We start from the raw sequence: 15,177 nt of genomic DNA, 5'->3' as shown, positions 1-15,177 counted from the left end.
ATCCCCTCCCTTCGAAAACTGGGCCTTATGCTGAAGGTAAAGGTGATGGACTAAACCCAATTGAGCACCTGTGGCGCATCCTCAAGTGGAAGGTGGAGGAGTTCAAGGTGTCTAACATCCACCAGCTCCATGATGTCATCATGGAGGAGTGGAAGAGGATTCCAGTAGCAACCTGTGCAGCTCTGGTGAATTCCATGCCCAGGAGGGTTAAGGCAGTGCTGGATAATAATGGTGGTCACACACAATATTGACACTTTGGGCACAATTTGGACATGTTCACTGTGGGGTGTACTCACTTATGTTGCCAGCCATTTAGACATTAATGGCTGTGTGTTGAGTTATTTTCAGAAGATAGTAAATCTACACTGCTATACAAGTTGTACACTGACTACTCTAAGTTATATCCAAGTTTTAGTTCTATAGTGTTGTCCCATGAAAAGATATAATAAAATATTTGCAGAAATGTGAGGGGTGTACTCACTTTTGTGATACACTGTATGGTCACAGAGCACAAAGCTTAGTGAATCATAATGGGTAAGAGGAAAAAGAATGTCATGCCACAATGTTAAATGACATTAAAGTTTTCAACACAACAAACGTATTAATCACACAATGAATAGTTTGGAATCATAATATTTTCAGTATAAAAACATTAAGTGTATAAATATAAAACCCATTTTTGGAAAAGTTGGGACATGTATGCAATATAAAGGCAATATAAAAATAAATTTGCTAATTCCTTTATTTTACTGAGAAAAGTACAAGAAAAGATTTTCAATGTTTTCACTGACCAACACATTTGGATTTTTAATTAAAAACAAATCCAGAGGAATAGTTAGATTTTAGTAGTAATTGTTAATAATTACTTGTTAATTAAAAGTATAATTTAAAGTTATTGTTGAATTAATTAATTTCCCATTCTTGCTATAAACAAGACTTCAGCTGCTCAATAGTCTATTGTTTCCGTTGTCTGATTCTCCTTATTTTAATGTGTTTTACATTTTCAAAAGATGTTGGGTGTGTTCGAAAACCTAGGGAGCTGCCTTGCTGTCTTACTGTCTACATAGGCAGCTGCCTTAGTAGAGAGGATTCTAATAAGTCAATGACTTATAAGGCAGGTTATTCGAATGCACTACTTAGAAAGCGATTCCATCGGGTTTCGTGTTTAGCATTTAGCATCTTACCATTAAAACCAATAAACTGAGGTAGCACAGCACGCTAATGTCAATATAACATCTTCCTTCATGTACCGATAACGGTTAAATTTCCTGACAAGCCCGAACTTGCAAATAAAAACACTCAGTACAAATTTATACAAGTTAAAAATCTGTAATATTTTATTTACGTTTGAAAATAACTCCATTCGTTTCTCCGCCCCGTCAGCCATGTTTATTTTTCTGTGAGAGAAGAGCACCCGACCCGCAATGAATGCTGGGATTGCCTTACTAAGGCAGCGTCGGATGCTCACTTGTTCTTGAGCCAAAATAACATTGAAATATTAAGATGCCTCAGTAGTGAGGATTTTAAGGCATCTAGGATTTTGAACAGCCTCATTCTCGGGAGCGCACACAGGATGACGTAAAATGCTGCCTATGTAGAGAGCTTCCTAGCTTTTCGAACACACCCGTTGTCTGTCTAGTTTAGTACACACACACAGCACATGCAAAATGAGATCTGACATTGTCTTGTTGAAATAACCATGGGATGTCTAGGAAAGCACACCTTGGTCTGGCTAAAATCACAATATATGCCTCCTTGTCAAAGGGGGGCAGCATGGTGGCTCAGTGGGTAACACCGTTGCCTCACAGCAAGAAGGTACTGGGATCAATCCCCAGGTGGGGTGGTCCGTGTCCTTCATGTGTGGAGTTTGCATGTTTTCCCCATGTTCGCGTGGGTTTCCTCCAGAAGCTCCGGTTTCCTCTCACAGTCCAAAGACATGCAAGTGAGGTGAATTGGAGACACTAAATTGTCCATGATTGTGTTTGATATAACCTTGTGAATTGATGAATCTTGTGTAATGAGTAACTACCATTCCTGTCATGAATGTAACCAAAGTGTAAAACATGACGTTAAAATCCTAATAAACAAACAAACATAAATTCAATTCTACTCAAAAGTACATCCACACATATGCAAGTCACCTAATCTGTTGGCACTGTGCACCCCATACCATGAGAGATGGTGGCTTATGTCTTTTACTGATAACAATTTGGTTCTTTTCATCTTTAATCTTTGGCAGAGAGATCTTAGCATTCTGTTTTCTAAAATCGGGCTAAAACATGGACTTCACAACAGCTTACTTTTTCTACTGTCCTTAGGTCCATTTAGGATGATGTCAAGCTTAAATAACTCAACAGCATTTCTGCATAGATCTGATGTATGACTTTCTCGTTCTTAGGTTGCATTTACTGATGTAGCGGTAGATTGTGTTAAGTGACAATGGTTTTCATATGTACTCCTGACGCCATGTGGTTATATTTATTTCAGTAGTTTTTCAGTCAGCGCTGTCTAAAAGCTCGAAGATCATGAACATTCAACAGTGGCTTGCTGCCTTTTCTTACATTGCCTGAAATGTTTCTAGATTTTTAAAATATTTTCCACATACCATTTGGCAATATAGTCTATTTGATCCCTCCATGGGTTTAGACTATTACCCTTCCTAATTATTAGATTTAGATGTTTTAGTCACACATTTTGCTAACAGGTGTACAAAATAATGTCATTTCACTCATTAAAGCTTAATTCTGTCAGGGTCAGGACAAGTTCCACAGGTACCAATCTGTCACAGGACTAAGTACATTATATACTTTAAATTTTGGCCCTTTTTATTCCACTTTTCTATACTTTTTATTCCCTTTGTAATCATGCTAGATCTAGAGGAACTGACCTCAGCTTTACTTGATTTGAATGCTGAGAGCAAATCAGGCCTTTTGCCCAACATCAGCACCCAACCTCACAAATGCTCTTTTGACTGAACGGGCTCTAAATCTCTCACACACTTGAAATATTGTAAAGTGTAAAAAAGAGAGGAAAGTCAGGTAGCCACAGAAAAATCTTTTATTGTTTTTAAATCTTAATTTATTTATATATATTTTTTGTCGTATTTGGTGTGGTGGTAAATGTGGAAGACTCACCACCGGACCAATTCTGGTAGTGTAAAGTGAAAAGCCAAATATACTTCTCATACAGTCTATCATTTAACATAAATGATAAAATGCCATCAATTTATAATGCTTTTCCCTGTATTTATTTATTTATAATATGTTTTATATAAAGTAACCTTATTTGATCTTATTGATCTTAGTTTATGACAAAACATTAAAGCGCCCTCTTTTTGGTTCCGTCCTACTCATTATTTGTCTTGTCTTCTGTTTTTCTCTCTGTCAACCTTCAAACGACCCTTGAAGCTCTTGCAAAGTCATGTGGTTATGTGATGAAATAAAGCTTCTGATGTCGGTGGTCCATGATAATTACAGAACGATTCTAGCATTGACACAGTTGTTCAAAGCAATGGGTGTTGTTTTTGTGATTTGGATTGTGTTGTTTGTATTACTCATTCGTACTTGAGCTTTAGATCAGGAACTGAGATAATTATTATAATTATTAGATTAGCCCTAAAGCAGCAAACGATCCCTATACCATCACACTAACAACACTATGTTTGACTGTAGGGATGATTACTGCACTCTGGATGTAATGTTTTGTTTTGTTTGTTTTATTAGGATTTTAACTTGTGTTTTACACACTTTGGTTACATTCATGACAGTTCATCAGTTCACAAGGTTATATCGAACAAGGTCATGGACAATTTTGTAACTCCAATTTACCTCACTTGCATGTCTTTGGACTGTGGGAGGAAACTGGAGCTCCCGGAGTAAACCCACGCAGACACAGAAAGGACCTGGACCCTCCCACATGGGAAACAAACCCAGGACCTTCTTGCTGAGAGGCAACAGTGCTAACCACTTAGCCACTGTGTCGCCCCCGGATGTAATGAAACTCAGTACAAACAAAATAATGTGAGACAAGCATTCGCACGCTTTTTCTGATAGCAGTGGTTTTTACCATACAACTCCCCCATAAAAACATTTTTGCCCATTCTTTGACTAATGGTGAAATAAAAAAGCTCATTAATTTTGAGATGATTGTTGAGGTTCCTTTGTGACATTGTGATAACTCAGTTTTTAACCCTTTTCTTTGATCTACAGTGGTACATTAAAACTGTGGCGTTGAGTTTCAAGATTTTTTTCCCCATAACTATGTATGTGAAACCTGTTTATGCATTCCATGGTCCCGTGGTTTTGCATATACAGTGGATATAAAAAGTTTACACACCCCTGTTAAAATGCCAGGTTTAGTGATGTAAAAAAATGAGACCAAGATAAATCATTTCAGAACTTTTACCACCTTTAATGTGACTTATGACCTGTACATCTCAATTGATAAACAAACTGAAATCTTTAGGGGAAAGAAGTAACAAATAAAAAACTAAAATAATGTGGTTGCATAAGTGTGCACACCCTTACACTAATACTTTGTTGAAGCACCTTTTGATGTTATTACAGCACTCAGTCTTTTTGGGTAGGAATTTATCAGCATGGCGCATCTTGACTTAGCAATATTTGCCCACTCTTCTTTGCAAAAACGCTCCAAATCTGTCAGATTGCGGGGGCATCTCCTGTGTACAGCCCTCTTCAGATCACCCCACAGATTTTCAATCAGATTCAGATCTGGGCTCTGGCTGGGCCATTCCAAAACTTAAATCTTCTTCTGGTGAAGCCATTCTTTGGTTGATTTGGATGTATGCTTTGGGTCGTTGTCGTGCTGAAAGATGAAGTTCCTCTTCATCTTCAGCTTTCTAGCAGAAACCTGAAGGTTTTGTGCCAACATCGACTGGTATTTGGAACTGTTCATAATTCCCTCCACCTTGGCTAAGGCCCCAGTACCAGCTGAAGAAAAACAGCCCCACAGCATGATGCTGCCACCACCATGCTTCACTGTGGGTATGGTGTTCTTTTGGTGATGTGCAGTGTTGTTTTTGCGCCAAACATACCTTTTGGAATTATGGCCGAAAAGTTCAACCTTGGTTTCATCAGACCATAACACATTTTCCCACATGCTTTTAGGCGAGTTCAAATGCGTTTTTGCAAAATTTAGTCGGGGCTTTGATGTATTTTTTTGTAAGAAGAGGCTTCCGTCTTGCCACCCTATCCCATAGCCCAGACATATAAAGAATACGGGATATTGTTGTCACATGTAGTACACAGCCAGTACGTGCCAGAAATTCCTGCAACTCCTTTAATGTTGCTGTAGGCCTCTTGGTAGCCTCCCTGACCAGTTTTCTTCTTGTCTTTTCATCAATTTTGGAGGGACGTCCTGTTCTTGGCAATGTCACCGTTGTCCTATATTTTCTCATCTTGATGATGACTGTCTTCACTGTGTTCCATGGTATATCTAATGCCTTGGAAATTCTTTTGTACCCTTCTCCAGACTGATGCCTTTTGACAATAAGATCCCTCTGATGCTTTGGGAGCTCTCTGCGGACCATGACTTTTGCTGTAAGACGCAACTAAGAAAATGTCAGGAAAAGCCTACTAGAACAACTAGAACTTATTTGGGGTTAATCAGAGGCACTTTAAATGATGGCAGGTGTCTACTGATTCCTATTTAACATGAGTTTGAATGTGATTGGTTCATTCTGAACACAGCCACTTCCCCAGTTATAAGACGGTGTGCACACTTATGCAACCACATAATTTTATTTTTTTATTTGTTACTTCTTCCCCCTAAAGATTTCAGTTTGTTTTTCAATTGAGATGTACAGGTTATAGGTCACATTAAAGGTGGTAAAAGTTCTGAAATGATTTATCCTGGTCTCATTTTTTTACATCACTAAACCTGGCATTCTAACAGGGGTGTGTAAACTTTTTATATCCACTGTATTTTAGACTTATGTAAAATAATGGGGTTGTTGTTGACACTTATCCATTGAATATAACACAAATATAATATAAAAAACTGCAATAAAATAAAAGTGAAACAGTGAGGAAAATCCAGCTCAACACAGATACATGTGGACGCTTTCAGAGTGAATTTGACAGTTATTCCACACAAATGCAGATCCGTCTCATATGCGCTCTTTGATGGCTCAAGCCGAGTGCTGAACAAAGCATCTGTTCATTGTTAATTTGAAATTAAATTAACACATTTTTAAAAAACACGTTGGGATTAAGGGAAACGTTGAGTTTAAGGGTACAAATTTCTCAACTAAGGGCGTTGAGTTTTAAAGATTTAGAGTTTAGGGGACGTCGAGTTACAAGGTACCACTGTATGTGCTTAAGTTTGTACTTTCCTCTGTGGTTATGCAGGGACCATGTCTTCGATATCCTTATAGGGCAAGCACAAGGCCACGAGAGTTTTTAAATGTACACTGGGGATCTAGTATAGCCTTATACTTAAGGTCCTACTACATTCACTGGAACATGAGCTTAATTTCACGGATTTCACAGATTTTTAAACAAAAGTGCCACATTTTACAGCAATCATTATATAAATTACACTCATAAATTAAATTATAGAATCAGTGGAAGCTACAATACACAGCACAGCCTACCTTAATAGCTCCCTCTTATAGACGATTATGCTTGTCTGGGTTTTGACACATCCCCCTCTGCGTCCTCATAATCAGTTGAAAGTTTTTCAAACTCAGTTACACGAGTAGTGTTCTTAGCTGCTTAGATGTAACCGATCGCCTTCATAGTTTGCTAAGACTATATAAAAAGAAATAAATTGTACACAAACTATCGCAGGATTGATTGCAGAAATGGTCACGTGTGTAGAGAAGCACACTTTTTCATTGATTATGGAATCCCCAAAGGGACAAAATGCACTCAATATGTAAACACATACATTATACACTGTCAGCACAGTACACCACAGAAAAGTCTGTTACACTAACGTTATTACTGTATGATTGCTAGGACCGCCTCATATTGCATATTGCGCTTCATATTTTATATGCTATGAATTGCATATTACACGGGAAATGGCTCATTTCAGGGTCTGTGATGTGATTTTTACGGCCGTAAATTAGGTAGGGCCTTATTCATACTATATGGCCAGAGGTATGTGGACACCTTTCTTAATTACTGAGTTCAGGTGTTTTAGCTACACTTCTTGCTAACAGGTATATGAAATGAAATGACTGGACATCAGTTGTAGGCAAAACCTTCTTGTCCAACATCTATGCCTAACCTCATGAATGCTCTTACATAAAAGGCCTTCCAGAATAGAGTAAACCATTACACCAACAAAGTGGGGGGCCAAAACTATATTTGTCCATGTCCATGATTTTGGAATAATGTGGTGGTCCTTAGCCCGTCGACGGGCCAGGAATTTTTATTATTGTGTTTCTCTGTATACTGTTACACCGTCAAAATATCATCGCTGCTAAACAAGGTACCTTTTGATAGCTTAAAATCTCTACTTTTTAGCAACGTAAACATTGAGCTTATTTTGTTTATAAGTTCTTTTAAAAACACAAAAGAATTGTAGGTTGTTAGGATAAATCTTTTGTTCAAAAGGTCCTGAAGAAAGCAGTCGAAGGAAGTCCAGAAAGTACTCTTTAAAACACTTTATTAAGTGTAAAAATAATCTGTGAATATATATCAGAGCTAAGCCGGCCGGCGCTCCTTTTCTCCTGCAGTCTAGACACACCACGTAAGAAAGAGGCCGATCTGAGCCCGCCATCCCTTTTTTAAAACTAGTCTAGGCTCCTCCTACGCCGCTGCTGTTGGAGCCAATGAAATGTGCTAAAAAGCCTCGGGCTCCGCCTCCCCCCTTCGGTATGAGTCAGGGGGGGGGGGATCCGGGTCACGGCGTCATTTTGAACAATAGACCATGTGGTCTGGATGTAATTTATGTTTAATAATGATATGTTAAAAACCTAACAAGGTCTGATAAATTTCTGCCAGAAGTACAGCGTTTATATTTTGTAATATTATACTGCGGTACTTACATTAAAACCTACAGCATTTATACCAAACAAGCCAGTACAATCTCACCATCACATTTCTGCTGTTTGTTTTACTTCAAATACATCAGCATAAAAAATATCCCGAAAAAGTTTCATATCAGATAAAGCTGTGCCATCAATGCACAGCATGCAATGCATCAAAGCACTCGGTAAACAACACCACCGCGATAAATTTATATGAAACAAAAGCATGAGAGCTAAACCAGCACATACCTGGATCTTTTATCTTCAATCTGAGTCCAAATTTATGTTCATTAGTCCTTCCATTCGAGATAAAATCCACTTTTTGTAAATGTTTACAAACACCGGCGGCCATTTTGGATAATGGCAAGGATGTTTTATAACTTTATAAGTCAATAACACGCGAATATCGGCTCGTTTTGTAATGAGAAAGCACTCACAGTACTGAAAAACCCTCCCTCTAACTGATACTGCTCAGTGTTTAGCTGTCAGGTTGCGCAATACCGTTACAGCCAATGTAGAGACAGTATTCATCACACCACAAAATACTTGTTTTTCATTGGAGAAATGCAAAAATATTAGCATATTTTGCTTTTGATTGGAGGACCAGCTTATATCCCCCCCATCTTTTTGCATTTAGCCTCTCGGATTAGTCTAAACAGCTGTACTTCACCAGCCGTCACCATGGATACAGATTACGCACGCTGGAATGTGAGCTTTTGAATCAGTAAAAGAGTCAATCTTTGCTCTTAGGGCTGGTAATAGAGTGTGATTCGATTTAAACGACTCAGGTCGTGAACAGTTCTAGAGGCTGCCTGTATCATGTTACAAATGGATCAGCTTATGTGTGTGTGTGCGCGCTGGGTGAAAGGAGGGGGGACTGGCTGCCTGTGAGAGAGTTCATCACTCCAAAAAACACTCAAATGTTATAAATAATGACTTTATAAAGTATAAATAATGCATTTTACACATTTTATCTGCAGTATAATCTGTTTATTCTGAATTAGAAAGCTTTGGAGAGATTTGGAGAGCATTGCCACTCCGGGTGCAATAACTTGAGATCAGAATGAGTTATAGGCCTAAGATTTGGGCTGGTGACAGAAAACCCCTTTGGCTACAACTCTATAGTGTTGTGTAGGTGGTCTGCAGACCTGCAGTCCTACTTATACTCACTGAAACTTTGGATTTAAAAAAAAAATGTAAAAAGCGCCTACATGTTGGGGGGGTTTTGTCATCATTTGATCATTGTAACATAACATCATGGCATTTGGCTGTGTTTTTCTGATACTTTAAAGGGTTTTCTATAACACTGAAGTATAATTTTTGTGTTATCTTATAAACTTTCTGAATGAGAAGCCTTAGAAACTAGGTATGTCTTTCAGGCGAAAAATGCACAAAAATAGGCTAAACTGCCAAGGGATGTGTCAGTATACTTTTGACCAGGGGTGCCCACACTTTTGTGGCTTGAGATCTACTATTTCAGTCGACAGGTTATCGCAGGGCAAGCGACTAAAAAAATCACAATAACCTTATTCTGATGATTTGCACTGAATGGTGTCAGCCAGGTTTATGTAGTCTGGACAGTAGCTGCTGATGCCAATTCTCAAGCAGGCTTCCAAGTGTTCATTGGTAAGGGTGGATTGATATTTAGACTTAATCATTTTTTATGTGGGAAAAGGCTGATTCACACAAGTAGGTGTATCCAAAAATGCTGGCACTCAAATATGTGGCACATGTTTGGATATCTTTCCTCAGCCAGCAAGTTCCAAAATTGTCCAGCAGAGGCCCTTGGCTTCATATTAATGTCAGATTGTAGGGCTGAAATTTCTCTGCAGTCTCTGCAGTGTTTTTGCCCGAATCGAACTGTTTTGTGTTTCTTTGTGCTTGGTTGCACACTCATCTACACAAACAGTGTAGGTTACAAAAGGAAAAATGCAAAAATGACTACTGATGAATAAAAACTTTCTAGATTAGCTGTGCTTGAGGTGTAGCTATGTGTGGCCACATTTCATGTTAATCACTTTGACCTGTTTGAATGAGGCGCGATATACCAACGTGCACTGTCACAGAATACGAGTATGAGTCGAGTCACGAGTCTTTAGGCTAGAGTGTGAGTCAAGTCAGGAGTCAATATAATATACACAAAACATATATTGGAAATGTAGCATAGAAATAAACAAATAATATGTAAGTTCAGATAAAAAACAACAACAGATTAGCAACTGCATTTTTGCTGTTTTACCTAGTGCCTTTACTTTCCTAGGTACCAGTTAAAAGCTTAAACTGACGTTTTGTTTTCATTGCAAATTACAGCACAGCGGCCAAAATCCAAAACACAGCAAAAAATACATAATACTGCTTACCTCAGCTTATGTTGTTCCAGATGCTATTAAATTTATAACCGTGTGCTGTCCCATTAGAAATATAATCCGTTATTTTGTAAATGTGCTTATAATTAAAAACCTTCAAACTTCTCCCGGTTGTGAAGTAAAACACGGACTTGTTATAAAGCCAATCGAGCATTTCATTGACACATCTGTGTGATGCTGCAAACTAAATACATGCAAATAACAGCATTACTTACTTAAAGTTAAAATCAGAAGGTCTGATTGGTTCAGAAAGTGGTTCTTACAATCATTAGCCCCAATTCTGTAGGAGCGTTCCATTCACATTATCTGTTACTGTGAAGTGCACTACGTAGGGAGCGAAGCTTCATCACTACGCCAGAAGCTGGCTGGAACATTGCGTGCGTGGTTAAGACGGCCGGAGCGTTATTAGAGAGCAGAAAATGACACGATCAGAATGATGTTGGATCATATATATATACAGGTCCTTCTCAAAAAATTAGCATATTGTGATAAAGTTCATTATTTTCCATAATGTAATGATAAAAATTAAACTTTTATATATTTTAGATTCATTGCACACCAACTGAAATATTTCAGGTCTTTTATTGTTTTAATACTGATGATTTTGGCATACAGCTCATGAAAACCCAAAATCTCAAAAAATTAGCATATTTCATCCGACCAATAAAAGAAAAGTGTTTTTAATACAAAAAAAGTCAACCTTCAAATAATTATGTTCAGTTATGCACTCAATACTTGGTCGGGAATCCTTTTGCAGAAATGACTGCTTCAATGCGGCGTGGCATGGAGGCAATCAGCCTGTGGCACTGCTGAGGTGTTATGGAGGTCCAGGATGCTTCGATAGCGGCCTTAAGCTCATCCAGAGTGTTGGGTCTTGTGTCTCTCAACTTGAAGTGGCCCACTCCATTCCAACTTAAAGCATTCCGTTTACCTGTAATAAAAATTTATTTAAAATAATGGTTGTGTCCAAATGTCACAGTTGTTGCCATATATTTTAGATTTAAATACCATATTATGTGTATTTTCTACATGGATTTACAAAATTATTACAATGACATGTGATTACAAGGTAAAAGCTAAAAGGAGCAGCAAGTTTTGATCAGTTTTTGTTCATATAAATAATTTATTAATTGAAATAGTTTGGCAACTTGTGTAGATTGTTGCAGAGTGTGACATTGTTTCTCTGATGACTTTGATTACAGGAAGTTTACAGGAAATAACACAACAAACTTTAAGCTTTCTTTAGCAGCTTAAACTGACCATCGCTGGAAATATAGCAAATGCAGCATGACTATAATGTGTGTGTGTGTGTGTGTGTGTGGGGGGGGGGGGGGGGGGGGGGGGGGGGTTGTTATTCTTCCTAGTTTTTCTTACAGCGCTAATTTTTACTACAATGACAGGCCACATATTTATCTACTTTCTGTGTTTATCTCATTTTATCATGAGTGTCATGTGTCAAACTCAAGACCTGTGGGCAAAATCCGGCCCGCCACATCATTTTATGTGGCCGGCGAGAGCTTAAAATACATATGATTGTCTTAAACGGCACTGTTAAATCGTGCATAAACTGCATCTCCCACAATGCATGCCGACTTTGTGACCAGTAAAGTGACCGCATCCCGCCAATAGATGGCAGTGTTTCCACATCAGCGTTTAACTGAGGCGATTTTCCAACAAGTGATGTTAAGAAATATCTACAAATAATCCCAAAATGTACAAAAAGAGAAAATTTAAGCACAAGGAAGTAATTTAATGAAAGATGGGAAAGTGAATACAAGTTTGTGCTTCAAGAAGAGAAATATAAATGTAGATAAATTTGGCATTTTGACACCAAACACAGAATTAAGCCTCCAAGAAAAACAACAAATTGTCCAAGACTTCAAAGGCAGACTGCAATCACAGCAGGATACGGTACAATCTGCCCTTTGAGGGCCACCATAATGCAGATGTGGCCCTCAGTGAAAATGAGTTTGACCCCCCTGTCTTAAATTATGATCATAGACAATCCTGGATTACACTGTCTGCCTGTGTTCACCCATGCTAACCACTTATTGTCCTGTCTGCACTTCTCATGCTACAATAACTCTGGTTCACCCAAGTGCTCTTGATCTGTCCTGCAACCAGTATAATGCCAGGCTCCCATTTCCAGTCACTTTTCTACTTTTGACTTTCCTTGTACAGGGTGGGGCATAAAGATCTCCCACATTTTGAATGAATCTACCAAAAGAACCCAACTATCTAGAAAAAAAAATGCTTATATTTCTGAAAAGTACATAAAAAACAGTTTTGTTTTAATGGGTTTTAAAAATTATATCAGACAAATGGCGGCCGTTGTTGGCAATACATTGATGGAGTCGTTCCCGGAAGTTCTCCAAGACTCTCCGTGTCATCTCAGGTGGTATTGCGTCGATTTCCTCTCGGTTCTTTTCCTTCAAATCCTCAAGAGTTCGACGACGATGTTGGAAAACCTTTTCCTTTAGGTATCCCCAAAGGAAAAAGTCACAAGGGCTTAAATCTGGTGACCTTGCCGGCCACCCCACGTCTCCCCTTAAAGAGATCAAATGCCCAGGAAACATTTCCCTCAACACTCCAAGCGAACGTCGTGCTGTGTGAGCTGTGGCCCCATCCTGCTGAAACCATACATGTTCTGTATCCAAGTCATCCAGTTTCGGGCGCAGAAAGTTCTCCAACATTTCAACAAAATGGTGGAGCCTAGCCTACCGAATGAAACCTGTCCCGCCTCTCTACTGCCACTACAGCCCATACGGTGCCCACTCCAAATGTGGGAGATCTTTATGCCCCACCCTGTATATACTGTAGACAGCAAGTGTAGTACACCGATCAGCCATAACATTAAAACCACCTCCTTGTTTTTACACTCACTGTCCATTTTATCAGCTCCACTTACCATATAGAAGCACTTTGTAGTTCTACAATTACTGATTCTACAATTACTGTAGTCCATCTGTTTCTCTACATACATTTTTAGCCTGCTTTCACTCTGTTCTTCAATGGTCATGACCACCACAGGACCACTACAGAGTAGGTATTATTCGGCTGGTGCAGTGACAGCACCAGCATCTTCTCAGCACTGCAGTGACACTGACATGGTGGTGGTGTGTTAGTGTGTGTTGTGCTGGTATGAGTGGATCAGACACAGCAATGCTGATGGAGTTTTTAAACACCTCACTGTCACTGCTGAACTGAGAATAGTCCACCAACAAAAAACATCCAACCAACAGCGCCCTGTGACCGTTGATGGAGGTCTAGAAGATGACCAACTCAAACAGCAGCAATAGATGAGCGATCGTCTCTGACTTTTCATCTACAAGGTGTACCAACTAGGTAGCAGTGTCTAATAGAGTGGACAGTGAGTGGACACAGTATTTAAAAACTCCAGCAGCGCTGCTGTGTCTGATCCACTCATACCAGCACAACACACACTAACACACCACCACCATGTCAGTGTCACTGCAGTGCTGAGAATGATCCACCACCTAAATAATACCTGCTCTGTAGTGGTCCTGACCATTGAAGAACAGCATGAAATGGGGCTAACAAAGCATGCAGAGAAACAGATGGACTACAGTCAGTAATTGTAGAACTACAAAGTGCTTCTATATGGTAAGTGGAGCTGATAAAATTGACTATTTGTGTAAAAACAAGGAGGTGGTTTTAATGTTATGCCTGATAAACTTTTGTAGTACCTGCATTCCAATACTAATCATCACTTAGGATATGGTCAGGTCTAGAAATAAACTAAATGCCTCTATTAAGATATCCAGTATGCTTTAGAGTAATTTAAAGCATGTTAAGGCAGAACTATATCATGAATTCTCCTAGGCATCATTTTTTGGATATCCCTATACCCTCTAACACTTTTCAAGGGTCATAAAAATAGTATTTATATCTATATGTTTTGAATTATAAATTACATTTTGCATACTGTAACCTTACAATCGATAACACTGATGTTAATCCAAATAAAATATAGTCCATAATTTATTTAAAAAGTTACAAATAATTAATAACAAACTTTTCTTTTTTTTAGGTGAAACCTCAGATAAAGGTAAGACAATATTAATTATATATTTTGTTGGTTTTAAACACAGATTTCTGTGTTCAATTTTGGCTATATAATTTTTTTAAGGAGTGGTCAAGTTTGGCAAACTGTATATTTATATTTAACTTATATACTGTATATACAGTATGTATACATAATTTACACTAGTGTAGTGAATGGTAGGGCAGCTGAAGCCTAGCGGTTAAGGTGCTGGTCCAGTAATCAGCCGGTCCAAACCTCACCACTGCCAGGTTGCTGTTGGGCCCTTGAGCAAGGCTCTTAACCCTCAATTGCTTAGGGCCCTTTTTGAAGTGTATTTCTGATTTCAGTTCTGAACCAACCTGAGATTAAAACCCACCATGGTCCTAAGCAATACAACAAAGACAAACAACATTTGATAACAACTGGTTAACTGTTTATAGTGAGGTTAAGTGATAAAACATGACTCTATACACACATTCCTGTATAATCCTTTTTCCTGCCATAGGCGAAATCGCAACAGGCTTACCCACATCCACCCCCAATCAACAATCACAACCTACAAACTCCTCCAGTGCTAATGAAGGTAAAACGTCTATATTTTGCAACGAGATTAAGCTACATTATGTAGATTTAACAGAAATCATACATACATACAAAATAACTACTAACTATTTAAAATTATCTTATTTCTTTATGGATTTATTATAAAATGGGTTGGCTAAAATGTTCTTGCATTTATTTAACAGCAAAATACATTTTCTTAACCG

The 15,177-nt window shown here is 38.4% G+C and overlaps 1 protein-coding gene across 1 annotated transcript in view; it reads left to right on the top strand.

The window, feature by feature from the left end:
* The window catches only part of LOC134331865 (mucin-5AC-like), a 46,983-nt gene that overhangs the window by 13,509 nt on the left and 18,297 nt on the right, over positions 1–15,177 (top strand). The window contains exons 3-4 of the mRNA XM_063013405.1: positions 14,417–14,434; positions 14,916–14,993. Of these exons, the coding sequence (XP_062869475.1) occupies positions 14,417–14,434; positions 14,916–14,993 (96 nt within the window). The remainder of the gene's footprint in view (positions 1–14,416; positions 14,435–14,915; positions 14,994–15,177) is intronic.

This window comes from Trichomycterus rosablanca, chromosome 17, assembly GCF_030014385.1.
Source record: "Trichomycterus rosablanca isolate fTriRos1 chromosome 17, fTriRos1.hap1, whole genome shotgun sequence".
Lineage (NCBI taxonomy): Eukaryota > Metazoa > Chordata > Actinopteri > Siluriformes > Trichomycteridae > Trichomycterus > Trichomycterus rosablanca.
Note: the sequence above shows the minus strand (reverse complement) of the source record. Positions and strands in the feature narration are given on the sequence as shown.